A 24098-nucleotide genomic window follows, 5' to 3' on the forward strand; every position below is an offset into this window, starting at 1 on the left:
AGGCATGTCTTATTTAACTTCTTGTATCCATAACCCTTAAAAGAGTCTCAGAAACCCCCATTATATGCCCACTGGATTGAATCCAATGGAAAAAAACTAGAAAGTCTTATTTGATTTTTTTTCTGATTTGCTATGACTCTTAGTATGTTGATTAAAATACTTGGTAACTTGTACCTCTCCCTAGCATGATTCTCAATGAAAACTCCCCTTTCCTGCCAGAAACCTAAAAGAGGTGTCTGTGATTTGCATCCTGAATCAGCAGGAGAGAGGTTGGGGAAAGTGAATCCTGGGTTGTAGAGGATCTCATGGTGAGAAACATAGATTTAAAAAATTATCCACACCCATCCAGTTAACCAGACCAAGACTCAGGGGTCATCTGTGGTTCCTACTTTCCCTTTCTCTCTGCTATCCAGTCAATCCAGCTCACTTTCTACCAGCTCCCTCTACTTCTTTTTCTCCCCACTGTCACCATCCTGGATGAAGCCACCATACCATTTGCCCCTGACCATCCTTTCTTCCAAAGCAGCCAGAGAGGGATCTAACAAAATGTAATTCTGCACATTCATATGTCCTCATTTTTTTTTTAACAGTACTGGGGATTGAACCATCGAGTGTTTTGAGTGCTTTACCATTAAGCTACATCCCCAGCCCTTTTTATTTTACTTTATTTGAGATACTGGGGATTAAACTCAGGGGCACTCAACCACTGAGCCACATTTCCAGCCCTATTTTGTATTTTATTTAGAGACAGGGTCTCACTGAGTTGCTTAGCACCTCGATTTGCTGAGGCTGGCTTTGAACTTTCCATCTTCCTGCCTCAGCCTCCTGAGCCACTGGGATTACAGATGTGTGCCACTGCATCTGGCTCCTTTTTATTTTTTGAGACAGGGTTTCGTTAACTTACTGAAGGTCTCAATAAATGGCTAAGACTGGCCTTGAACTTGTGATCCTCTTGCTTCAGCCTCCTGAGTCATTGAGATTACAGGATGTGCCACAATGCCTGGCTTATGCCATGAATTCTTTGATATCTGAAACAAGCTATCACTCCATTCTCAGAATTAAAAACACACAAAATAAAACATGGGATTTCAATTAAATCAATCATATTGAAATGCAGTTAAGTATATTTTAAATTGTAATAAGTAATCTGTAGGTTTCTTTACAAGCACATCAAATAAGAGGATCCAGCAATAGGTCTGATAACTTCTATAATTTCAAAGCAATGATGTGAAAAAAAAATATATATATATATATATATACACACACACACAATACATAAATACACTTTTTTTGTGTATGTGTATACTGGGAATTGCACCCAGGGTGCTCTACCACTGAGCTTCATCCCAGCCCTTTTTATTTTTTATTTTGAGACATGATCTTGCTAAGTTGCCAAGGCCAGCCTTTAACTTGTGATCCTCCTGTCATTGCCTCCCAAGTATGTAAGATTACAGGTGTGTGTCCCTGCACCTGGAGAAAACAATATACTGAGAGATATGCAATATCTCTAGAGGGGGATAAGAAAATCTCTGTACATCCTATTGGTAACAGTTCAAGTACTGCTAATACTACTGTGGCCTCTTGTCTGCACTCACAATAGAAGGAAACACTATGTTTTTTTGGTTAGCAAATGGTAAAAATTGAGGCATATATATTTTTTTCCCATCCAAGTTCATGGACTCTCTGAATGCCATCCACTGATCCTTCCTGGGATGGTCTGTGGACTCCTGGTCCCTGTTCTAAAATATAAATAGAACCACAAACCTTCCTTTATGTTCATCACATTTATAACAGAACCTACTCCCTGCTGCAGCCCTACCTGCCCCAGGCCCCCGTTGACCCCTCCTTTCTCACCTCATGGCTTCTCAAACCCTGACCTAACTAAGGACAGCGACCTCTTTCCTATCACTGAACCCAAGGAGTCCTCACCTCTGGGTCTTTGCTATTCCTCGAGATCTGCACATCTGGCCCTTCTTCATTCAAGGATATATCAAATGCCCCTCTCTGAGAGGCTTTCCCTGGCCACCGGCTCTGATAAAGGGTCTTCCTTTTCTTCTGACACTACATCATATTCTCGCCAACATTGCAGTTATCTGCTTCCTATGTATCTCCCCAACTAAAGCGGGCATCAGCTCCATGTGCACAAGCTTGTCTACCTTGTCCCCACTTAGAAAGGTGCCTGAGCATGGCATGTCCACCAAATATTTGCTGACTAAAGGAATAAAAGAAAAGATTCTGGGTGAACAGTGAGCAGGGTAAGGACTGGGATTAGCCGGTAGGGGGCCCCATTTCTCCACAATCTAGATTCCACGTGGCTTGCTAAAGCCACTAGGGGGCGTGTTATGTCTGAGACAAATGGTGGAAAAGTTAGTTAAGCAGAGAAGCTGTGGTAGGGAGGGCCCTTGGCCAGCATAGTTCCTGATCAACTGCTCTGTCCCCAACTTCTGAGGAAAATTAGCCCAGAGGTTTAGCGCACCCAGCGCACCCTACTACATCTGAGAAGGAATGGACCAATTCTTGCTCATCACTATATTCTGATCACCCTCCATTCCTATTGCAAACCTGTAACAGGCAATCAACATATTTTCAATAAATGAATTGAGAGAAAACCTCAGTACAGATCAGCTATGCTTTGCTGCAGCTAGGATTTTAGCCACAGGCTGAGGACAAAAAGGTGGTTTATATGTTACATGAGTGAATGGGTGGGTGGGGGGATAATTTCTCACTTTCTCTCATCTGAGCTTGGGAAGGAGAAAGCCATGATAGTGAACTTGAGGAGATGTGGGTCCCAGAGCCAACCAGCTGAAACACAGCCCAGGTGCTGTGCCTCACTCCAGTGCACAGGGCAGACAGCCCACTCCTGTGGCTCTCATCCACCATGACTGGAATAGTGTTGGCCCACATGCCTAATATGGCAAACTATGACCAGTCTAGACACCTCACGCTAAGACACGGGCAACCTTCAGTAAAGTCCAGACAGAGAACAGGAAGGGGTGGGGTCTGGGAAGCAAGTAAATTATGATTGATGATGTTCTAAATGAGGACAGGTGGGAGAATATTGGCTGACAGTTACAAAGTTTCAGTTAGGAGGAATAAATTATGGTATTCTGTGGCCCAGCACAGGGTCTATAGATAATAACAGTGTTATTGTACATCCTAAAATCAATAAAAGAGAGGATTTTTTTTTTTAGTTGTAGATCCCAAATACCCTTATTTATTTATTTATTGTTATGTGGTGCTGAGGATTGAACCCAGGTCCTTACATGTGCTAGGCAAGTGATTTACCACTGAGTTACAACACTAGCCCAAGAGAAGATTTTTTTAATACAGGGCTGGAGATCAGATCCACAGCCTTAAGTGTGCTAGGCAAGTGCTGGGCTACACCCCCAACCCAAACAGCAGATTTTAAATGTTTTTACCACCCAGAAATGGTGCTATTTGGACTGATGAATGTGGCAAGTACCCTGATTTGATCATTCCACAATGTATACATGAATCAAAACATCACATTGTATTTCATAAACATTTACAATCATTACTTGTCAATTAAAACTAAAGTTTAGGGTTGGCAGCACAGCTCAGTGGTGGAACACTTGTCTAGCATACATGAGGTTCCATCCCAGCACAAAAGATAAGTAAAATAAAATTTAAAAAATGAGGACAGGCTTCCTGACACTCTGAGAGGCGTGGTAGGATGGCATGAAGGAGTTCCTACACTGGTGGGAGGTTACGGACGCCCTCCGAAGCGTCCCTTCCAGTTTAGAAATTCAGGGGTTTGAGTCTTGGTCCTCATGACAACTTCTTGGCACTTGACCCAGGGAAGCAAAGTTCTCTTTGGGGCCTCAACTTCCTTTACTGTCTGGAACGGTGATGCAAATGTCCCCAAAAGACTGAGGCTTTGAAATCATTATTACTAGGTCATTTCTCTCTCAGGGCCTCAGTTTTCTTATCTACAGAAAGGGGAGAAGAGTGTCTTTCTCTTCACTGGGTTGCTCTGAGGCCTGAGTAATATCATCCAGAGAGCGCTCTGGGAATTGCAACATTCTCCTCAAGTATGAACATTGGTGGCCACTGCCATCTCATGGCACCCCACTCCACTGTGAGCCCTCAAGGACGCAAACCCTACCTAGCTATTGAATCCATCGCTTCCTGAAAAGTGACAACTTCCAGTGCCCACCCAGGCCCTCTGCTGAGCTTTGGTCTCTGTCTGTCTGCTTACCTGCTGCCTCCACTTGGGTGACTAAGAGACTCTTCAGACAAACCCCAACACGTCCAGAAGAAACTGCTGACTCCCTACCCAAGTCTTCCAGAATACCCTTTTCCTTCCCTGTCTTCCCCAACTCAGGGACCACCCTATCACCACCCAGTGATATGAGTGCTAAAGCCAAATTCCTAGGCATAATTCCTGACTCTTCCAATCCATACAAAGCATCGCCCACACCCGCCGGGCGCCTGCAAGGACTTCCTACTGGCTCTGTGGTTCTACTTCACCCCTGGCAATCTGTCCTTCCCACAGCCCAGGAGCTTTGTAAAAATACCAATCAGGTGGTGTCACCCCGCTGTTTAAAAAGAAAAAAAAAGTCCACAAAGCCTCCCATCATGCCTCAGAGTACTTTTCTAACTTCTTGCACTGGCCCACGAAACCCTGCAAACTCTGGTCCTATGTTCCTCTCCTCACCTCCACATTCCCCTTGCCCACCCTGCTCCAGCCACGCCTCCTCCTTCTGTGCTTTAAACAAAACAAGCTGTTTCCCAGCTCAGCACCTTTGCACTTGCTGTTCCCTCTTCCTGAAATGCTCTTCCCCCAGCATTTTTCATGGTTGACTCATTCAGTCCTCTACTCTCAAAGGCCATCTTCTCAGAGAAACCTTTCCTAACCACCCATCAAAAGTGGCTCCTCCCTTTCCGACACAGCCTTGTTTCATTTTCTGCCTTACACTTACTCTGAAACTATCTTGTTGCTGGATTGTTATTTGTTTACTGTCTGTATATGGTCTTCAAGAACAGCCACCTCTGCCCTGTTCTCAGCTGCCCCTCAGGGTGTAAATGGGCCCCTGGCATTCAAAATGTGACCAATAAGTGCCTGCTGAATGAATAAATGACCATGACTCTTCTTCCAGTTACTCTACCAGGGGAAGCTCTAAAGGGGAGGGGGGCATGTAGCCAGGTGTGGTGACACACACCTGAAATCTGAAATCCCATGACTTGAGAGGCTGGGGCAGTTTAAAGAGGTCCTAAGCAACTTAGCAAGACCCTGTCTCACACACACACACACACACACACACACACACACACACACACGGTTGGGAATGTACCTCAGTAGTAAAGCTCCGCTGGATTCAATCTCAAGGCCAAAAAAAAAAAAAAAAAAAAGAAGAAGAAGAAGTGGGGATGTCCAGAGTCCAGAGTGAGCTCATCTCTGCACTACATTTCCTAGAGGTTGGCCTCTCCACATGGAACCCAGGAAATCCTGACCGCTGGGTCAGAACACCATGAAACAGAGAACCATTCAACAGGGAGATAAACTTGCACGCACCTTACATGCTGCCTTACACTAAAATTCCAGGATAGACACACAATTGCAGACCATAGTGGGAGAGACTGGCCCAATTCTGGAACCCCAAGGTTCTAAGATGCACTGACCACACACCTCCAGGTCTGGTACCACTATCCCTCTTCAACAACATCTCTTTCCTGAGGGAACTTGTCTCCCCCATGCTCAAGTCATGAGGGCCAGATGGGGCTGACCCTGCCTTCTCCAGGGATTGGGTGACCACTCAAACCTGACCAGTAGATGTGTCAGATCCTTCAGGGCAGGAAGTCTGGAAGTCTGGAAGTGCTGGTGCCACTTCGCTTGCCCCAGAATGAAACAAGAAGACAGATCTCTGGAGCTGGGCGTGATATTCCAGGGCAGGTGTTTTCAATGATCTGAGTCAAATATTTCCATTTCTTCTTCAGCCACCTTGAGTCGAGCCTTGGCCTATTTGGAGCCCCCTTCCAGCTTATTCTTCGTTGTCACCCTCCCCAGCTCCCTAAACCTGTCCTGCATTCTCACGACTGGCTCTTCCCACTGGCCCTTCCTCCAACTCATCAACACACTCCTCCCCTCAGTTCAGATATTGCCTCCTCTTGAAAGCCTGTCCCTTGGACACATGCACATTCCTTGTCCCACATTCCCACCACATCCTGTGGGTGTCCCTGGGAAACCTTTATTCACTAGGCATTACCAGCCTAAAAGATTTGGGTAACCTTTATTTCCTGTGGTTCTACTAGGAAAATAGGGATTCTACGCCCGTTTCCCTGACACTCACACCTTCCAAATACAGAATAATATTTTAACAGTTAATGATTAATGTAAGTTTTCAATCAGTGCCAACTCCTATCCCAGACATTCTGAAACACTCCCCTGGAGAGATCAAAAAACTGCAGCAAAACGTCCTTCATTGATTCCATAAGCATTCATGTTGCCCCAGGTTGAATACACCTCACTGAACGTTGGTCAAATTATAAAACAATATTATAATCAACCTTTCATCTGTAATCCAGGAAATTGCAGGGAAGGATCCTGCCAAACTGTCTAACTAGCACTATGGAAGGAGGACTGTGCCTTCATACTTTATATAATTCTGGAGTGACAGAGTTTATTTATAAGTGCTTCCCCCTCATCCCCAGTGCTGGGTTTGAACCCAGGGCTTCACACATGCTGTGCAAGTGCTCTACCACTGAGCTACACCCTAGTTCTATGGGTGCTTTTGACTCTCTTTTCTGGGCTTCTTAATATCTGTAAATAAAACTTCTCAATGGTTGATGTGCCTGTTTCACTACATCTTTCCTGAGGAGCAAGGATGACTGGGACTCACTACTAAGTCTTCAGCTTCCTGCTAGGGCTTGACTCTCAGAAGGCCAGGAAATATCTGTGAAATGACTGAAAGAATGGAGCTGAGCAGGCAAGAGAAGTGGAGGATGGGGAGATGGAGGCCCAGGAGCTGGCTGGGAGGGCTGGAGCAGTGGGCAGCTGGGGCAGGCGGAGCTGCCTCTGGGCTCTGCGTGGTGTCGAGCACCCAGACGGTACAGAATAAACTACTGATGGGAAATTGGGGCCACAAAGTAACTCAGCCTATGAGAAAGAATCCCTAGAAAACAAACATGGTCCAGCTTTGCACAAGCTGAGGACACACAGAGAAAGACCAGGGGTGAGGATGCTGGGGAGGTAGGAGTAAGAGGAAAGGGCTTGCAGGGAGAGATTCAAGGAGACCTTAGCAACCAGGGACTGGCTGGACAGCAGGTGGCAGAGGGTTGGCCTGCTGCTGGGCAGTTAGGGGGTTGGGAGTTCCTAGGGGTGCATGAACGCATGGAGTGTTGGCTGCTAATGGGGTGATGGCCTGGCTGGGCCTGCACCGGGTTGCCTGTCTTTTGCCCTCCTCCTTCCTCTAGCCTTTGTCCCTCTGACAGATATTTCCTTAGGCATATTCAGACAGCGGGAGGGAGGGAAATCCACACAGACCTCGTGGAGACATGTACTCCTGAGTTGGGCCTAATGGATGAAGAGTCTAGGTAAAGAAAGGGAACAATTCTAGGTAGAAAGGAGAATGGGAGCAGGGGCTGCCCAGCCCAGTGAGGAGCCCCAAGGGCTTGGCATTGCTAAGTAAAGAGCCTTGGCTGTGTACTATGAGGCAAATGGAACACCTGCTGCTGGTGACCTGGGTGGGAGGGGCCGTGAAGGACATGTCCAAGGAAGACAGCTAAAGGCAGCAGTCAGAGGCCATGTGGTTAGAGCCCTAGGCTTCCCAGGCCCTGGGTTCAATTCCCAGCACCACTGGCTTCCTAACCAGTTCTGCCACTTCTGTTAACTGTGTGACCTGGGGAATGTCATTTTGCCACTGGGAGCCTCAGGTGAAGTGAGGCTGCATGAGTTCAGAAGTCACTGCTGGCACAGTGCCTGGTACAAAGGCAGCACCCAGAAGACTAGACCACAGCTATTGTTCTATGGTGAGTCAGATAGTGGAAGGCTACACAGGAAGAGTCATCACAGAGCAGTGAGGCCCGGTGGCTCTGAGTTTCCCTGCAGAATCAGGCCCAGGAGCAGCCTATTCTAAAGAAGGCAGGTATCAGTTCAGTGTTCAGGCAAATTCCAGATGGGAGCATCAGTCAGTAACAGAGGGATGAACTCCATCAAGGGAATAGACTTTGGTGCACACCTGTAATCCCAGCGCCTTGGGAGGCTGAGGCAGGAGGCAAGTTGGAGGCCAGCCTCAGCAACTTAGTGAGACTTTCGGCAACTTAGCGAGACCCTGTCTCAAAATAAAAAAAATAAATGAATAAAAGAACTGGGGATTCAGTGTGGTGGAGTGCCCCTGGGTTCAAGCTCCAGTACCAATAAATAAATAAATAAATACGTACATGTATGAACAAATATATAAATAAATAAAAATAAAAAGGGAAAAGCCTTGCAGGGTAGACAACATCTGCCACCAGGGGGTCCTGGAAAGATGGTGGATGGAGTAAGAGAAAAGCTTTGGACCTCTAGGCTAAGGAGGTGAAGCAGGTGTCTTTGTTGCAGGACTTCTCAGGATCTTTCCCCCCTTAATGAGCAGCACAAACTCAAGTGCTGGTGGAAACTACACAGACAGCACAAATGGGTGACATGGGCAAATGTACTGGAGAGAACGTGTCAGTCTGAAGGGGAATCCGACTAGGCTCCTACCTTGCTCCTTTTGCTAGCTGACTATCCTTATGGGAAATTTATTAACCACTGTCAAGTCAGACAGTGTACCCCCAAAAGATAGGGTGAAATCCTAATTTCTGGTACCCCAAATATAGCATTATTTGAAAACAAGGTCTTTGCAGGTATAAACAAGTTAAAATGAGGTCAGAGCCCAGTGCAGTGGTACATGCTTGTAATTCCAGTGACTTGGGAAGCTGAGGCAGGAGGATCATGAGTTCAAAGTCAGCCTCAGCAAATCAGCATGACTTTGTCTCAAAATAATAAAATAAAAAAGGCTAGGGATGTGGCTCTGTGGTTAAGCACCCCTGGGTTCAATTCCTAGTAATAATAATAATATCATTATGGTAGACTCTAGTACAATGAATCTTGTCTTATAAGAAAGAAATTTAGGGCTGGGATATAGCTCAGTTGGTAGAATGCTTGCCTCTCATGCCCAAGGCCCTGGGTTCAATTCCCAGCACCACAAGAAGAAGAAAAAAGAAAGAAAGAAAGAGATTTAGATACAGAGGCAGACACAAAGAGCAGGCCATATGTCAACAGAGGCAGAGTTTGGAGCCATCCATTCTTGGAACACCAAGGATTGCTGGCACCACCAGAAGCTAAAAAAGACAAGGAGTGATTTTCCCCTAGAGACTGCAGAGGGAGCGTGGCCCTGCTGATACCTTGACTTTGAACTTATGGTCTGAGATAATACATTTCTGCTGTTTTTAGGAGGGGTTATTGTGTTTTTTGTTTTTTTGGTACCAGGGATTGAACCCAGGAGCATCCCCAGCCATTTTTATTTTTTGAGACAAGGTCTTGCGAAATTACTTAGGGCCTCGCTAAGTTGCCCAGGTTGTCCTCAAACTTGTGATCTTCCTGCTCAGCCTCCTGAGTCACTGGGATTATAGGCATGTATCATCATACCTGGTTTCTATTGTTCGAAGACACCTACTTGATAGCATTTTTTTGTGGCAGCCCTAGGAAACTAATACAACCACTAATTCATGGCTCAGGATGTACCCATAAACTCCAGAAGGGGGAGAGAGGAGCTAACATTTCCTAACTCACAGATCATGGACATCCTTTCTGAAAGAACATCTTGGAGGCACTAATTCTGATTTGTTTGTGCCCATACAGGTACCACTCATGGTGATGACTCTGGTTTCCTTACCTGTTCAGTTGAAACTAATGATATCTAGGAGGCTCTGGGCCCTAGGGAGATGCACAGAAAGCATTTAGCTCAGCATACCATCAGGTGAAAGGCTATTATGTGGGATACTCCCCCTTGTGAGCCTCATTTTATCCATTTGTAAGATGGGATAGCAACATCTCCCAAGGCTTCCTAGGATTATTGAAAACTGCCTAGCATATGGCTGGTGGTCAGAAGGCCCCACATGGACCAGTCAGCCCCTCCCTGCACACTCACTGCTTCTGCTTGTCCTTTGCTAGAGGGAGTATGGTCCCTGGTGGCCACCCTTACCTGTGCTGTGAGCTGGATGGGTTGGGACAAGGTGAGCTGTGGGGTCCCAGGGGGCTGGCTGGCAGGCTGTGGTGGTGGCAGGTCGCCTCCCCCAGAGGAGGCTGGGGGCTGCGAAGTCGAGGAGGAGGCAGAAGAGGAGGAGGAGGAAGAAGTAGAGGAGGAGGCGGCGGCAGCGGCGGCGGCATTAGCAGCAGCAGCGGCACTGGACTGCTGTACAGCGGCGGCCAGCAGCTGGGCCTGGGCTTGCTGCAGGAGGAGCTGCTGCTGAGCTGGCATCAGTGCTGTGAGCTATGGGTGGGTGGGCAGCAGGCCGAAGAGGGCAAGGGAGCAGAGAAGGCAGAGAGGGGTTAGAGCCTGAGCCAAGCAGGTGAGGACAAGTCTTCCTAGGGCAGAGGAGGGCAGGAGGCAGGCATGAGAGGCTATGGCCTTGTTGGGGCTCCTCCTTCACGAGTCCTGCAACAGATGGGAGGAGTTGGTCTGTGCCTTCATCACAGTCCCTCCCCAGTTACTTACCCCAGCTAGCTGGCTGCCCGTCAGCATGAGTTGGGCCTGGGGTAGATGAGGCTGAGCCGGCTGGGGAGGCGGGGGCACTGCGGGGGCTGAGTCACCACTGGGATCTTCAGCCTTGATCTGGGGGGGAGAGAGGCAGGGTCCGGGACCCCAGAATGTTAAGTGGAGGCCAGAGAGAATGCCCACCTGTGGACCAAAGAGAGTGCATATGTGTGGCAATGACAGCCTCAGGCTGGCACAGAAGGAGCTGCTCTGGCCTCAACTTCCTTATCAATCCAGGAGGGCTAGCTCACCACCTGCATCCAAGCTCCCTACAGGAGAGGCCACCTTCGGTGAGCATCTTTCTCCTCCTGGGAGTCAGTGTCCCCATTTGGGAAATGGTGCCACTGGGAATCTGTATGGTCAAATTAGTGGGTGTCCAGGGGTAGGAAGGGTAGGAGTCGGTATCAGGATGAGATACTCTTCATCTGCATCAGTTAGAAGAGCATCTCTTAGGGTTGGGCTTGTGGCTCAGTGGTGAAGCGCTTGCCTAGCGCATGTGTAAGGCACTGGGTCCGATCCTCAGCACCACATAAAAATAAATAAATAAAATAAAGGTATTCTGGCCATCTACAACTAATATATATGTATATATAAAATATCTTTATTTTGTTGTTTGTTTATTTTTATGTGGTGCTGAGAATCTAACGCAGTGCCTCACATGTGAGAGGCAAGCGCTCTGCCCCTGAGCCACAACTCCAGGCTAAAGAAAAATATTTTAAAAAGAGAAGTGCATCTCTTATTTGTCCAGTGGAATAAGACTTGGTTGGAAAGCAGGATCTCGGGGTATTTTAACCTGGGCCACAAACTCAAAGGATTATGAAGACAAACAGCACAAGTGGGTGACACAGGCAGGGGTGGACAGGGTGAGCTGAAGAGTACATGCCCACCAGAAGAGGAGGCCTACCCAGCAACTATTCTGCTCCCATTGGCCAGTCCCATTTCAGAATCTGGAACAGAAACACCACAGGACAAGAAAAACACACCCAGGCTGGTTCTGTGCAGTGGATTAACCAAATGTGGCCCAAGGTCTGCCAGGTTCCAGCCTCTGTACCAGAGGTCTATGAATCCCTCCAAACTCCTAACCATGAGATGAATGAATCTTGCATCATGCAGTTAGAACAGACCAGCAGAGAGTTGCCCTGGCCTTCTTCCTCTCCTCAACACAAAGACACATAACAGAGGCTGTTGGTTGAAGGGCTGCTGGGACACGAGAAGGCATGGCTTGATGGTCACACTCTCAAGCCAAGAGCAGACATTAGGGACCATCCTTCAGCCCACCATCCAAGCACTAATTTGCAAAAGGAGATCCAGAGAGGGAAAGCAACTTTTGCAAGGTAAAACAGGCAGATTGGCATGGTGGGAGGGTTGAGGGGGTGATGATCTTCGGAATGAAGAAAAGACGAACAGAAAGACAAAGGCTCAGGAAAGGCCAAGTGACAGATATCATGTTCCAAATTATAGGACCCAAGTTCAGGAAGCTTTAGAGCTAAGAGAAATGCAGCATGAAACGACACTGAGTATAAGAAGTCAGGGAAATGGAAGATATTAAGGACCTCTGGAAGGCTGGTCTCTTTCTGCTTCTTGATCTGATTGCTACTCCTAGCATCATGGGTGTGCTCAGTTTGTGAAAATTCAGTCGTAAGCTGAGGATCTATGTATATTTTGATGGGTATCATTTTAATAAGAAGTTTTTAAAAAATAATATTGAATGCTGTAATGAGAAAAACCATTCCTTTTTGTGTGTGTGTTTTTTCATTCTTTTTGGTTGTCTTAAGAAAGACTCCGATGTGAGGAGGTCTTAAACATCTCTCCAAGGCTGGCCGATTTCTCCTTTTAGCTAATGGAGAACAGGCCTCAGGCTTAGACCCTTCAGCACATAAAGAGACTGTGGGTAAATTTTAATAATCATTGTATTTATTTCCATGGCAAGTGACTCTAGTTTTCCATTCATGAAATTTCCATTTAAAAAACCATTTATTCAAGCTGTTGAAAACACAAGGCAGTTCATGAGTTGATGATTGTTGAGGTTGATTGATGAGATCCTGGGGGGTGTTATTTTCATTATACCCTTCTGTCTGTTTTTGTATCTGCTTCACATTTTCCACAGCAAAGTGTTTTTAAACATTGAGACAATTAACAAAATTATTATGTAAATAATTTTACATGGTGGTATGTGGATATGTCTGAAACCATGACAGTAGCATGTGAATCACTGCCGATGGGAAAAGACAGGCCCAGAAGAGTCGGAAAGAGGTTGAGAGGCAAAGGCCAGGACTAGAGAAACAGAGTGAGGGGTGGACAGAACTCAGGCCTGGGAATGGGAGGAAAAACTCTCTTCCCTTGGCCTCACTGGCTTTCCCGCGAGAAAGAACGCTGCTGAGGAGTGAAGGAGACTGCAAAGATCTAATTGAGCTGATGGGGGAGTGGGAGCAATGGGCAATCACCTCAGAGATGAGGTAAGGGCCAAGCCTGAAATCAGGAGGCAAGAGTGGAACCTGGTTTGAAGCGCTCAGTACAGAAGAGAAGACACCTGCTCACAAAGCACTTTGTCCTCCCACAGCAATGTGGGAATAGACCAGATGTGGAAGGGACTTCAGGGGCCATCCAATTCTACAGTCCCTAACCACCCCCCCCGCCCCACACACACACCATATTGAAGAAGAAGACACTTAGAAGTCCAAAGAGGGGAGTAACTTTCCCCTGGTCACAGAGCAAAGTTGCAGCTGAGTGGGAAACATGTCTTAGCCTCCTATCCTGTTCCTTGGCCACCTCTGCTCAGTGTCAGCAGTCTTGCCCATGTCCTCTCTGACCCTACCTACGGTGCTCTCCTCAGGTCTCTGGACCTACCTTCTGTGCCCCAGAACCACCCCGCTCCCCCCCCCCCCCCGCCCCGCTGCCCGCCCCAGCCCAGGCTAGAGAGAGGAGACTTGGGCTTCCCCATCATCTCTCCTCCTGAATTCCCAGAGCTGTAGAGTCACTGGGTCTTCCAACTCCGGCAACCCCAATGGGTACGTGTGTGTGTGTGTGTGTGTGTGTGTGTGTGTGTGTGTTGGGGGACAGGGGGTGGTGCAGGCCCCTTTGGTCAGGGAAGTCGGGATGGGGGTGGGGCCTTGGCTTCCTGTTGTTCATTGCCCTGGGGCTCTGGGGGGGATTTCCCTGGCCACCCCCACCCCCTAGGGAAGGGGAAGGAGCTCTGGTGAGTCACAGGCCTGGGGCGGGAACCCAGGGTGAGAAGGGGCGGGAGAAGCCTTGTCACTGGGTGTTCTCTCAGATATTGGGGCCTATGGCTGACTGTCAAAGACCCTCTCCTAAACACAGTCCCCTTTCCTGGATGTTCTAACAGGTGCTTACCTTGGTGCTGGGGCCAGTTGGAGACACAGAGAACGAGGAGGCCTTATTTTGGGGGTTCTGCAAAGAGAAAGATGGGTCAGGGGGTGGGAATAGTATGATGAAGCGGCTTCAGGCTCCTGCCCCTTCTGTGGCTGCACAGAGGTCCCTCTACTCCCTCCTCCCTCTGCCCACCTCCCTCTAATCCACTCCCTCCTGACCTGATGGTTAGTGTCTGGTCCATTTCTTTCAGTGTCTGTGAAGAGAGGGAAAGGATGTGTTGTCTTCAGCCACCCCCACCACACCTGTCCCTTCTGTGGTCTTCCCATCTGCCACACTTCTCTGCCCACTGTGACCCTGCCCCTCCCCACCCACCTGTGTGCTCTGACGGGGAGTCCAGACCTTGCTTCTCGGCCTCCAGGGGCTTAGACATTCTTATTTCTGGGGACAGAGAAGGGATGAAAATGGGGTGAAGGAGAGGAAGCCTAGAGGGCTCCTGGGCCCTTCCAACCTTCAAGCCTCTTCCAAATCCCCTCCTCCCACTGCCACCTTTGAAGTGTCCCATTTTGAGAGGTATCCTCTGTTCTGAGCCTCTGCCCTCCTCTGGCAGGACAAGAGGGGGCCCTCAGGCCTTGAAGGAATCTTGCCTTAAGCTTTCTCCCCTCTAAAAAGCAGCGCAGGGGATGTCACCCACCGTGAAACACTGGGGCAGGGTGGGAGGTAGAAGGTGGTCACAAGAAGGTGTCAGCTGCCCGGGAGGAGGTTGCTGGTGTTCCAGGAGCAAGTGCGACCTTGGCCTCCTCCCCAGGAGGACCGCCCAGGCTCCCATTCTGCCCCACCAGGTTTCGGGTGAGACATGTTTTCCACTCTGAATGGGGCCTAGGAGATGTGATGAGGCTGCAGCACCCCCAAAGGAGAGAGTTGTCAGATCTCAGGGTGTGATTAAGCCACCCTTTGGCCCACCAATTTTCCCAACACACGTCACTCCCACTGGCCTCCTTGTGTGCAAAGCAGAAGCTTCAGGGCCTCACTCTGCTGCTCTCTAACCTTAACACCCTCTGCCCCTGTCCCTGCTATGTCCTCCAGTCTAACCCTAGACTCTACCCAGACTTCAGTTTGATTCCTAGCTGCATTCTCAAGTCCATCCTACAAATAGGAGGAGGTGACCAGAGAAAGGTGGCAGGCAGCAAGTTGGGCACCAGGGGAACAAATGAATGGAAAAATTGCAGGAACTCTCTGCACCGACACCAACCATGGAAAGGTGAGTGCTCACCCACCAAGCAGGAAGCTAAATAGGAGTGAGCTTACATGAACAGTTGATGTTGATGTCACCCCATTTCATAGAGGAGGGAACTGAGGCTCCAAAAGTGGTCTCACCTCTGCAAGAGCATGGCAAGGTGAAGAAGTGCCCTGATTGGGCCCAGATCTTAATGTCTCCAGGGTTCCTGTGTCTAATTTGGATCACTCCATCCTAATGGGCCCCATCTCTGCATGAATCTTATCTCCAACAATTGCTAATTCAAGCTCATCCTGATACTGACTCCTACCCTTCCTACCCCTGGACCCCAACACAAATCTGGGGTTCAGCCTTACCCATTCTCAGTACCCTTACTCACCCTGATCCCAGCTTATGCCCAGATGATCCAAGTTCTTCATCTGATCTTGACTCTCAACTGTCCTCAGCCCTTACATCCCACAGCTCACTCCAAAACCCCCACCTAAACTATGACCCCACCCCAATCGAAGGAGCTGTCCAACTCGAATGTGATCTGCACCCAAGATATTTAAAGAAGACCTGCTATAGTGAGGACTGGGAAGAACTCAGCAATAGGGACTTGGGGGAGAGTCTGGGGATTTTGCAATTGTGGATTACTCTGTGTGAACTGCTGCTTGTGTTTCAGATTCTTTTAGAATCTTAATTCAAAAGCCACGTCATGAATTGCTGGTGGGAGTGTAAATTGATACAAACACTATTCAGGAAAACTGAAGAGACAGTTCCCTTGCACCTGCCCCCCCACGCCATGACCCAGCACATCCACTCCTGGGCATCCACCCAAGAGAAACACACATCCTGCCACTAAAGGGCACAGGCACGAATGTTTCCGCATACTTTTCATAATGGCCCCATACTGGAAAGAACCCAAGAGCCCATCAATGGGTGAACAGATAAACACAATGTGGTACATCCATACAATGAAACAGTCACAGCAATGAAAAAGAACAAGCTCCTGCTTCATGCATGCTCCTGACTCTCACAGGCCCAGTGAAAGTGGCCAAACAAAGGCAGACACACAAGTGCTAATTCTAATACATGGAGTTCAAAACACAAGCAAGCTGATCTCGAATGATCGAGACTAGACTAGTAAGTACCTCTGGGGAGTGTCGACCATGAGGAAGCCCGTAGGATCAATACACAGGACAAAATTCATCAAGCTGCACACTTAAAAATTGAGTACTTTACTGTATATACATTATGCTTTAACAAAAAGAGAAAAATAAAGGTTTAAAAAAGGCACATAGTCCTATTAAGGTGTAGGCTGGGAGGGTGTGGGAGGACAGTGCTCAGAATGCTATGGGGGCTCAAGTTCCGTTTCTGGGCACTGGAGATGGAACACTGAATGCCTAATGATCGTTAGAAATCCAGGAAGATGTAAAGAGAGATGGGTTGGGGCTGCTACCGACTCGGGCAGCAAAGGCCTGATCCTAGCTCCTACTCAGGGAAACCTTAGCGCTATTCCAGGCAACCATTAACCATCACAGGGCCAAGCCTAAGCCCCCTCCCTGGCCCCCTCCCTCCAGCAATCCCTCCTACATCCAGCTCTCCCTGGCTCTAAACCTTTTTCTTTAAGAAAAGTCCAGGCCCCTCGGCCAGACTTCAGGGTGCAGCCTACTACCCTCGACAGTTCGTCCTTACCACTCATGCATCCTGCTCTTTGACACCCCACCCAGCATCTCCCTCTGTTTGGGGGCTCTGCTTGACGAGGAGTGCAGATCTTGCAGGTGCTATACCCCTTCCTGGCTGGCAAATGCCAGCTCTCCTGTCCACAGATGGAGCAGCCTCCAGCCCACCACCACAGAAACTCCTTTTCTGTGGAGTGAATCTGTCCTCCCAAATTCGTATGATGAATTCTAAATCCCAGTACCTCCAAATGTAACTGCATTTGGAGATCAAGTCTTTACAGACGTAAGTAAGGTAAGAATGAGGCTATTAGGGTGGGCCCCAATCCAATCTGGCTGGTATCCTTATAAAAAGAGAAAATTGGGACACAGACTCACAGAGAGAAGACACAGAGAAGACTGTCACCTACAAGCCAAGGAAATAGGCCTCAAAGAAACCAACCTTACCAACACCTTGATCTCCGGCTTCTAATTTCCAGAATTTCAAGAAAATAAATTTCTGTTGTTTTAGTCATCTAGTCTACGGTACTTCGTTATGACAGCCCTAGCAAATTAATTCATCCTCTCATACCCCCTTCCTCGATCCCCCAGGGCTGTGGTGTCTGTGACCAGGTTCCTTCTTCATCAGACCCAGGGACAGGCCTATCTGACTCATTGCTGGGTCCCCAGCCTCACCAGCCCAGAACGAGTTATGTGTTTGCAGAACACCCCTCCCCGCAACTTCTGCTGCCTCCTACTTGTTCCTACCCTGCCCTGCTGTTTCCCTGCCATTTAACAAATATTCCCTAAGTCCTTGGTATGTGCTGTCCCCCACTCTGTCCACCTCCTACTTATCCTTCAGGACTGCCCTCTAGGAAGCCGGGGATCTTGCCCTGCTGCTTTTGCCCTGGCTTTCCTTGCCCCAGCATCTCCCGTCACTGGCTCAGAGGCTGTAGCCTTCCAGTCCCCCATGTGTCTTTCCCATCAGAGCGCGTCTGATCTTGAGCCCCTCCACTGCCCAGCAGAGGACATGCAGGTTGACAGCCAAAGATGGCCGGGTCCTGACCTCCCTCCTTCAGACCTTTCCCTCTGCTCTTTCCTACAGGGACCCTTTCCTGCTCTACTGCGTCTCCTGCCCCTCTTCAAGGCCTGGCTCACGAATCCCCTCCTATATGAAGTCATCCCTCACCCCCAGGCTGTCAGTGTCTCTTTCATGTAGGTTCCCCCAGTGACTCTGTTCCCACCCCCTGACTGTGGGTTCCTTGAGGACCCAGGTTGGAGTCACTGCTGTGCAGGACTCAGGCTGTGTCTTTGAAATGAGTGAAAGCATGAGAGGATTCCCCATGCTGTCCAAGCAAGACCCTACCTTTGCTGTCACCTGACGACACCTCAATCCTCTGCCCCATCTCCAAAGCAATTCTGCCTAAACTTTTAAGTTAAGATTCACTCCGCAGGGTTAGCAGCTAGAGGCAAAAGCAGTTTGAGGGAAAATGTCCACCATTCCGTTTCCTTCATTCTCCCTAAATTTTCTAGACTACTCCCACGAGGCCCCAGTACTCACCACCCAGTCCTTGGGTGGGGCATAGCAAATTAAGTACTTCCCTTGGCCAAGGTATCTCTCTCTCTTTTGTACTGGGGATTGAACCCAGGGAAACTGAGCTGCTAAGCCACATCCTCAGTCCTTTTTAATATTTTATTTAGAGACAGGGTCTCTCTGAGTTGGTTAGGGTCTTGCTAAGTTGCTGAGACTAGCTTTGAACGCACGATCGTCTTGCCTCAGCCTCTTGAGCCGCTTAGGATTATAGGTGCCAAGCTATCTCTTGATCATCCTTTCTCCCTTATCAGAGTGCAATTCAAGGGAAGGGTAAAGCCATTCCTACCAAGGCTGAATAGGGGCTCTATTTTTACCATGCACCAAAAGCTAAATGATGGACAAGGACTCCAGGGCATCGTCCATCAGGGACCAGGGACCTGGAGAGGCCATGGAAGACTTTGCTTCAACCTCTGCCCAGGCAGGAATGCTTCATGCCCTGCCCTTGACTTTATGAAAATTCTGGTGCTGCTTTTTTTGTTTGGGTTTTTTTTTGGGGGGGGGGGCAGGGGATTGAGCCCAGGGGGAGCTTAACCACTGAACTATATCCCCAGCCCCCTTTTTACGTTTTATTTAGAGACAGGGTCTCACTGGGTTGCTTAGCTTAGCACCTCGCTGTTGCTGAAGCTGGCTTTGAACTTGTGATCCTCCTGCCTCAGTCTCCTGTTCCCCTAGGATTACAAGCATGTGCCATTGTGCCCAGCCAATCGGTTTTAATGGAACAAGGTGTGACATGCCATCTGATTTAAACACACACACACACACACACCCACCATGTGCTCCCAATGATTCTGATGTGCTTCAGTGCCCTGGCATCTCCAGAAGTCCCTCTCTAAGTTTCACTTGAATAGAAAAGTTGGTTGGTTACTTAGGATTATGACCCTCTCTGACTTTCCAAGGAGCGTGTAATTTTTTGGAGGAACTGGACACCAATAGCAATGCATGATTAGGCCCCTTGGAGCCACACCTTGAATCCCACCACTCTTAGGCCAGATTCACCCAGGGCTGCCCTGCCCTGAGTTCATCCACTACCCCAGGCCTGGGACTCTGGGTCCCTTCCACCCTCCCCGACCCTCCCTCCCCGGACTTTCACTTCTCCTCTGCATTTCCCCCAGCCAGTTTTAGCAGACTTAGGCGAGCTTCTCGTTAAGCACTTACCGAAAATAAGGCTAAATATAGAGGGCCCAAGGACTGCCCCTCACCCTTCCTGGCCCCGCTCGGCCTGTCCCCTGGGTCCTCTGCCTCTACAGCCCGCCTTGATACTAGCTATGCCCTGGGAGCCCCTGTGGGCAGGGTTGATGCTGCCGGGAACCTCTGTGGGTCCACCTGGCCCAGCCCCCGGCCTCCCCAGGAGCAGCACCTCCCACCCTCCCCCAACCCCACAGCTGTCCCTGGTGGCCTCAAGGGAGTGAGCACTTCTGAGCTGTCAAGAGGGAGGGATAGCCATGCAGGCAGCAGACACAACAAGAGAGGTGGCCTCCAGCTGTGCCAACAATAGGCAAGAACTCCACATCACACACCACAGCCACAGCCAAGCAGGGCCTGGCCAACACACACAAGACAGAGGTGTGCACAGATGCCAGACAGGAATGTTCACAGGTCTGCTGATAAAGACAGATGCCTAGTTGTGATGCCAGGGGAAGTTATGCAAAACATATACCCAGATGTTACACACTTATACACTGTCATACCCAGAGTCACACACACACATGGATGTGCACGATGCCCGGAGCCTCAGGGAGATAGATTGATATGCACACGCAAGTCACACAGATACACATATAGACGTGCCCAAACATGCACACACTCACATATACAGAGTCACTTCATCCTGGACAGGATGACCAGAGCAGAACCCTGGGCCAGTTCACAGATGTGAAGTGAGAGTCCATGTAGGATGAGGAATCTGTCAAAGGCTACACAATGTATTAATTCATGTCTGGGCAGGGAAAACGCAGGCCAGTCCACCCAAGTAGGGCTGTTTTGTGAAAAATTGCAAGTAAAGAGTCTAACTTGCTGCATATCACCTATGTAATCCCCATTTGGTCCCCGACAGAGATGAGTCAGTGGTGGAACAGATACCGTGCATGTGAAGACACTATGAATTTTGTGTCCACAATACACAGGCACACACACACACATACACAGCTGACTATGCAGTCAATAAACACATGCCATCCTTTAAATAGTCTTCCTCCTTTACTAGGCACGGTGGCACACACCTGTAATTCCAGCAGCTTGGGAGGCTGAGACAGGAGGATCACAAGTTCAAAGTCAGCCTCGGCAACTTCACAAGGCCCTAAGCAACTTAATGAGACCCTGTCTGAAGATAAAAATTTTAAAAGGAATGGGGATGTGGCTCAGTGGTTAAGCACTCTGGGTACGATTTCTGGTACCCCCTCAAAAAAAAAAAAAAAAAAAGGAAGAAAAAAAAAAGAAACATCTTTCTCCCATCCCATCCCCTCCTTACCTCCTGGGCCCTGCTCACACCAATTCATACTTCATATCCCAGCTCAGACAGTCCCCTCCTCTAGAAAGCACTCTCTGACCCTGCACTAGCTGAACTCTGTTTTCTGGCCTCCTACTACCCCCATGCCTCCCCAATTCCTGCCTTAATCACTCTGTAGGATCACTGGTGACAGGTCTGTCTTCTCCACTGAACTTGGGGCTCCAGGAGGGCAGATATGAAGCTGCCTTTTTCAATTGTATTTCCAACACCCAGCACAGAACCACTCAATAAATATGTGTTGGTAAAGGATCACAATGATGCCCACATACACTGGTGCACATAGGAGGACATACATCAAGCCAAGATTCACACCCACAGACACCCAGAAAAGTGACATACCCACAGTCATGCCCATGCAGCCACAAATGAAAGAATCATGAAGTACCAAGTACTTGCCACATTCCAGGCACTATGCTAAGCATATTACACATGTCATCTCATTTAACATTCCCAACAATACTGTCAAGTGATAATCCTCACTGTGCCAAGGTATGTGCATTCTACTCAGTGAACTAACAAATATAAATCATATTATACAGTGCCTGGCACACAGAGTTCACTTAGGCAACTGACATTTGGTGGAGGAGGCATTTAATAAGTACACAAATATATAATGAAATTTCAGGCATCAATAAGTGCTGTGAAGAAAAGAAAAGGCAGGTGAGGGGACGGAGAGAGGCTTATTGCTAATTTACACAGGGATATCAGACCTCTGAGGCGGTGACAGCTGAGGGGAAAGAAGCAAGTCAAGAGAGCATTGCCAAGGCCACCTTACAATGCCACACATAGCCCCCTACACCAGCTCATACACTTGCTAATGTGCTCGTAAGAACCACCCTCAGAAGATTCAAAACTACTGCACACACATGCTCACACACATATACAGATGCACCAGGACCTATACACAGATGCATACATACACTCAAAAGAATGGCAATACCCAAGTCCAGCAACCCCTTACCAGCCCCACCCAAGTACCACCCACATCGCCCACCCCACTGGTTTTCTATACACGGTCTCACTACTAACACCTGGCTCTGTCCCTTCCTCCCAGAGACCCCTCAGAACAGGGCAGTAGACATGGGGACAAAGGTTGGAAGCTTCAATGCCTGCTGTGAAAAGGGAGGGAAAAGAGGAGCCAGGGAGTGTGTGTGTGTGTGGGGGGGAGCCAGCCTAGGAAGAGGGGGAATTGCTGGAGTACAGAGCAGGACAAGAGAGAAAGCTAAGAAGGGATGGCAGGGGGGTCAGCTGAGTTGCCAGCACAACAAACCCAAATGTGCTCAACCTGTCCTTCCCACCAGTGCATAGGCACCTGCCCCCTTACCTGGAGCCCCCATGCTGGAGTGAACCATACTGCCCGCCCCACCAGGGCTGGGGGAACAACTGTGTCATCTCCCCGCCCTCTCTGGGGGCCAGCCCTCCTTGCCGGAAGTCACCCAGGGAGGAAACCACAGGGCTGGTCCGCCCCCTTCGGAAGGGAAAATACCCTGGCCCACAGACCTGCTCCAGCAGTCTAGCTGACCCCAAATCATGTGTATGCGTGTTTGGGGGGTGGGAGTTAGTGGGATGGAAAGAAAGCAGGCTGGAAGAGTTGACTCCTGGGGCTGCAACCCCGAGAGATGCCTACAACAGTGACCTCAGCCCTCTTACTATCCCCCATGAGGAACAGGAGACATGGGTCTGGGAGAGAAGGTAGGCTGGTAGCAATAACAGCAATAACAAACCCTAGCTGGCAGTTTATTGGGGGCGGATCTTCCCAGTGCCTGGCCTTGCGCATCATACTTGACAGGAGTCTTCTGGAGCAGCGGGCATTGTTATTTGTCCCGTTTTACAGACGAAAAGACTGAGGATCAGAAAGGTAAAAAGCAATTTTCTGAAGGGTCCAAAGTCAAAAAGCAATGAAGCCAAAAAACAGGACACTGGGGATGACCAAACCCTGCACCTGTGCACAGGTAAGCCATCCAGGGTCACTAATGGGAAGAAATAGTGCCTGTGGGCAGTGGCAGCACCGGCGGAGAGTCGGGGTCTTAGTCCGGGCCGGTGAGAAGTCGGTCAGGAGGCAAATGCGGACGTCCAAGGCTGTTTGGTGGGGGAGCCCGCTCAGTGCCCTGGAGCCTGAGGGCTGGCCCTGCGCGCTGCGGAGCTCGCAGCCTAGTGCCTACCTCCGTAACCGCCAGAGGGCGGCAGCGCCCCGCCAATGGGCTGGAGGGCGGGGCTGGCTGCGGAGGAAGAGCCCCTCCCTCCCCTCCCCTCGCGGTCTCCCCACCCTGCCCCCGCCCCCGCGCGCACACCTGCGAGGGTCACACAAAGGCGCAGGACTCCCCGCGCACCGCGGAGCAGACAAAGGCGCGCCAAAGCCTCGGGCCTCTTCCTTATTTCGACGTACAGGGTCCGAGGATGCAGAATCGCAAGGCGCCTCCAAATACCTCTCCTGCGGCCCGGGACTCCCCCGGACACGCTGTGCCCCACGCTGTGGGGGGCCCCCCAAACCACACGTCCGCAAACACACGTTTGGACTCACCCAGACCTACACATACACGAAAGTGTTTCTACACGTGGACCCTAGCACTTCAAACACACACACAGACTCCTTTGAACACATCTCTGTGCACATGGCCCCAGTCCTCCCTCCTGACCATGGTCTCTCCCTTATACAGACACCTTCTTCTACTCCTCTATGTGGACCCTTGGGCACAAGGTCACATCTACACATATGAACAGTCCAGGTCTGGCCACGTGTATCTACATTCACACACATGCACACCCACAAGGGATGTGATAGACAAGCACAACTACATGGGTGCCCTCCCCATCTGCACATGGCCAGTCACCCGGATACACTGGGCAGGCAGGTGGGCATGACAGCGATGACCACAGTTCTCCCATCTGCACAGGGAGGACAGTTTCCACGCTCCCACACTCCACAACATTCCGTACTGTCAAGGCCATTGCACAGAGGACACCCACAGACCACACAGCATCTGACTGCAGGGTTCCACACATGAAGGTCTTTCAGATAGCAGTCTGGTGGCAGTGGGCTACTGGAGCCCTGTCT

At 49.4% G+C, this 24098-nt stretch overlaps 1 protein-coding gene across 10 annotated transcripts in view; it reads right to left on the minus strand.

Annotated features, from left to right (window-relative positions):
* Pou2f2 (POU class 2 homeobox 2) overlaps positions 1-22402 on the minus strand; it is a 34487-nt gene extending 12085 nt beyond the window's left edge. For 4 of the 10 annotated variants that reach the window (XM_076837760.2, XM_076837759.2, XM_076837755.1 and 1 more), the window contains exons 1-5: positions 22368-22402; positions 14442-14507; positions 14288-14322; positions 14091-14147; positions 10701-10817 (exon numbers count right to left, since the gene is read on the minus strand). In XM_076837760.2, the coding sequence (XP_076693875.1) occupies positions 10701-10817; positions 14091-14147; positions 14288-14322; positions 14442-14507; positions 22368-22395 (303 nt within the window). In that variant the 5' untranslated portion in view covers positions 22396-22402. Of the gene's footprint in view, positions 1-10187; positions 10476-10700; positions 10884-14090; positions 14148-14287; positions 14323-14441; positions 14508-18309; positions 18354-22367 lie in introns of those variants that run through there. The other 6 variants (XM_076837758.2, XM_076837757.2, XM_076837753.1 and 3 more) reach the window with 3 other exon arrangements.
* Positions 22403-24098: the final 1696 nt, after the last annotated feature.

The sequence above is a fragment of the Callospermophilus lateralis genome, chromosome 18 (genome assembly GCF_048772815.1).
Source record: "Callospermophilus lateralis isolate mCalLat2 chromosome 18, mCalLat2.hap1, whole genome shotgun sequence".
Classification (NCBI taxonomy): domain Eukaryota; kingdom Metazoa; phylum Chordata; class Mammalia; order Rodentia; family Sciuridae; genus Callospermophilus; species Callospermophilus lateralis.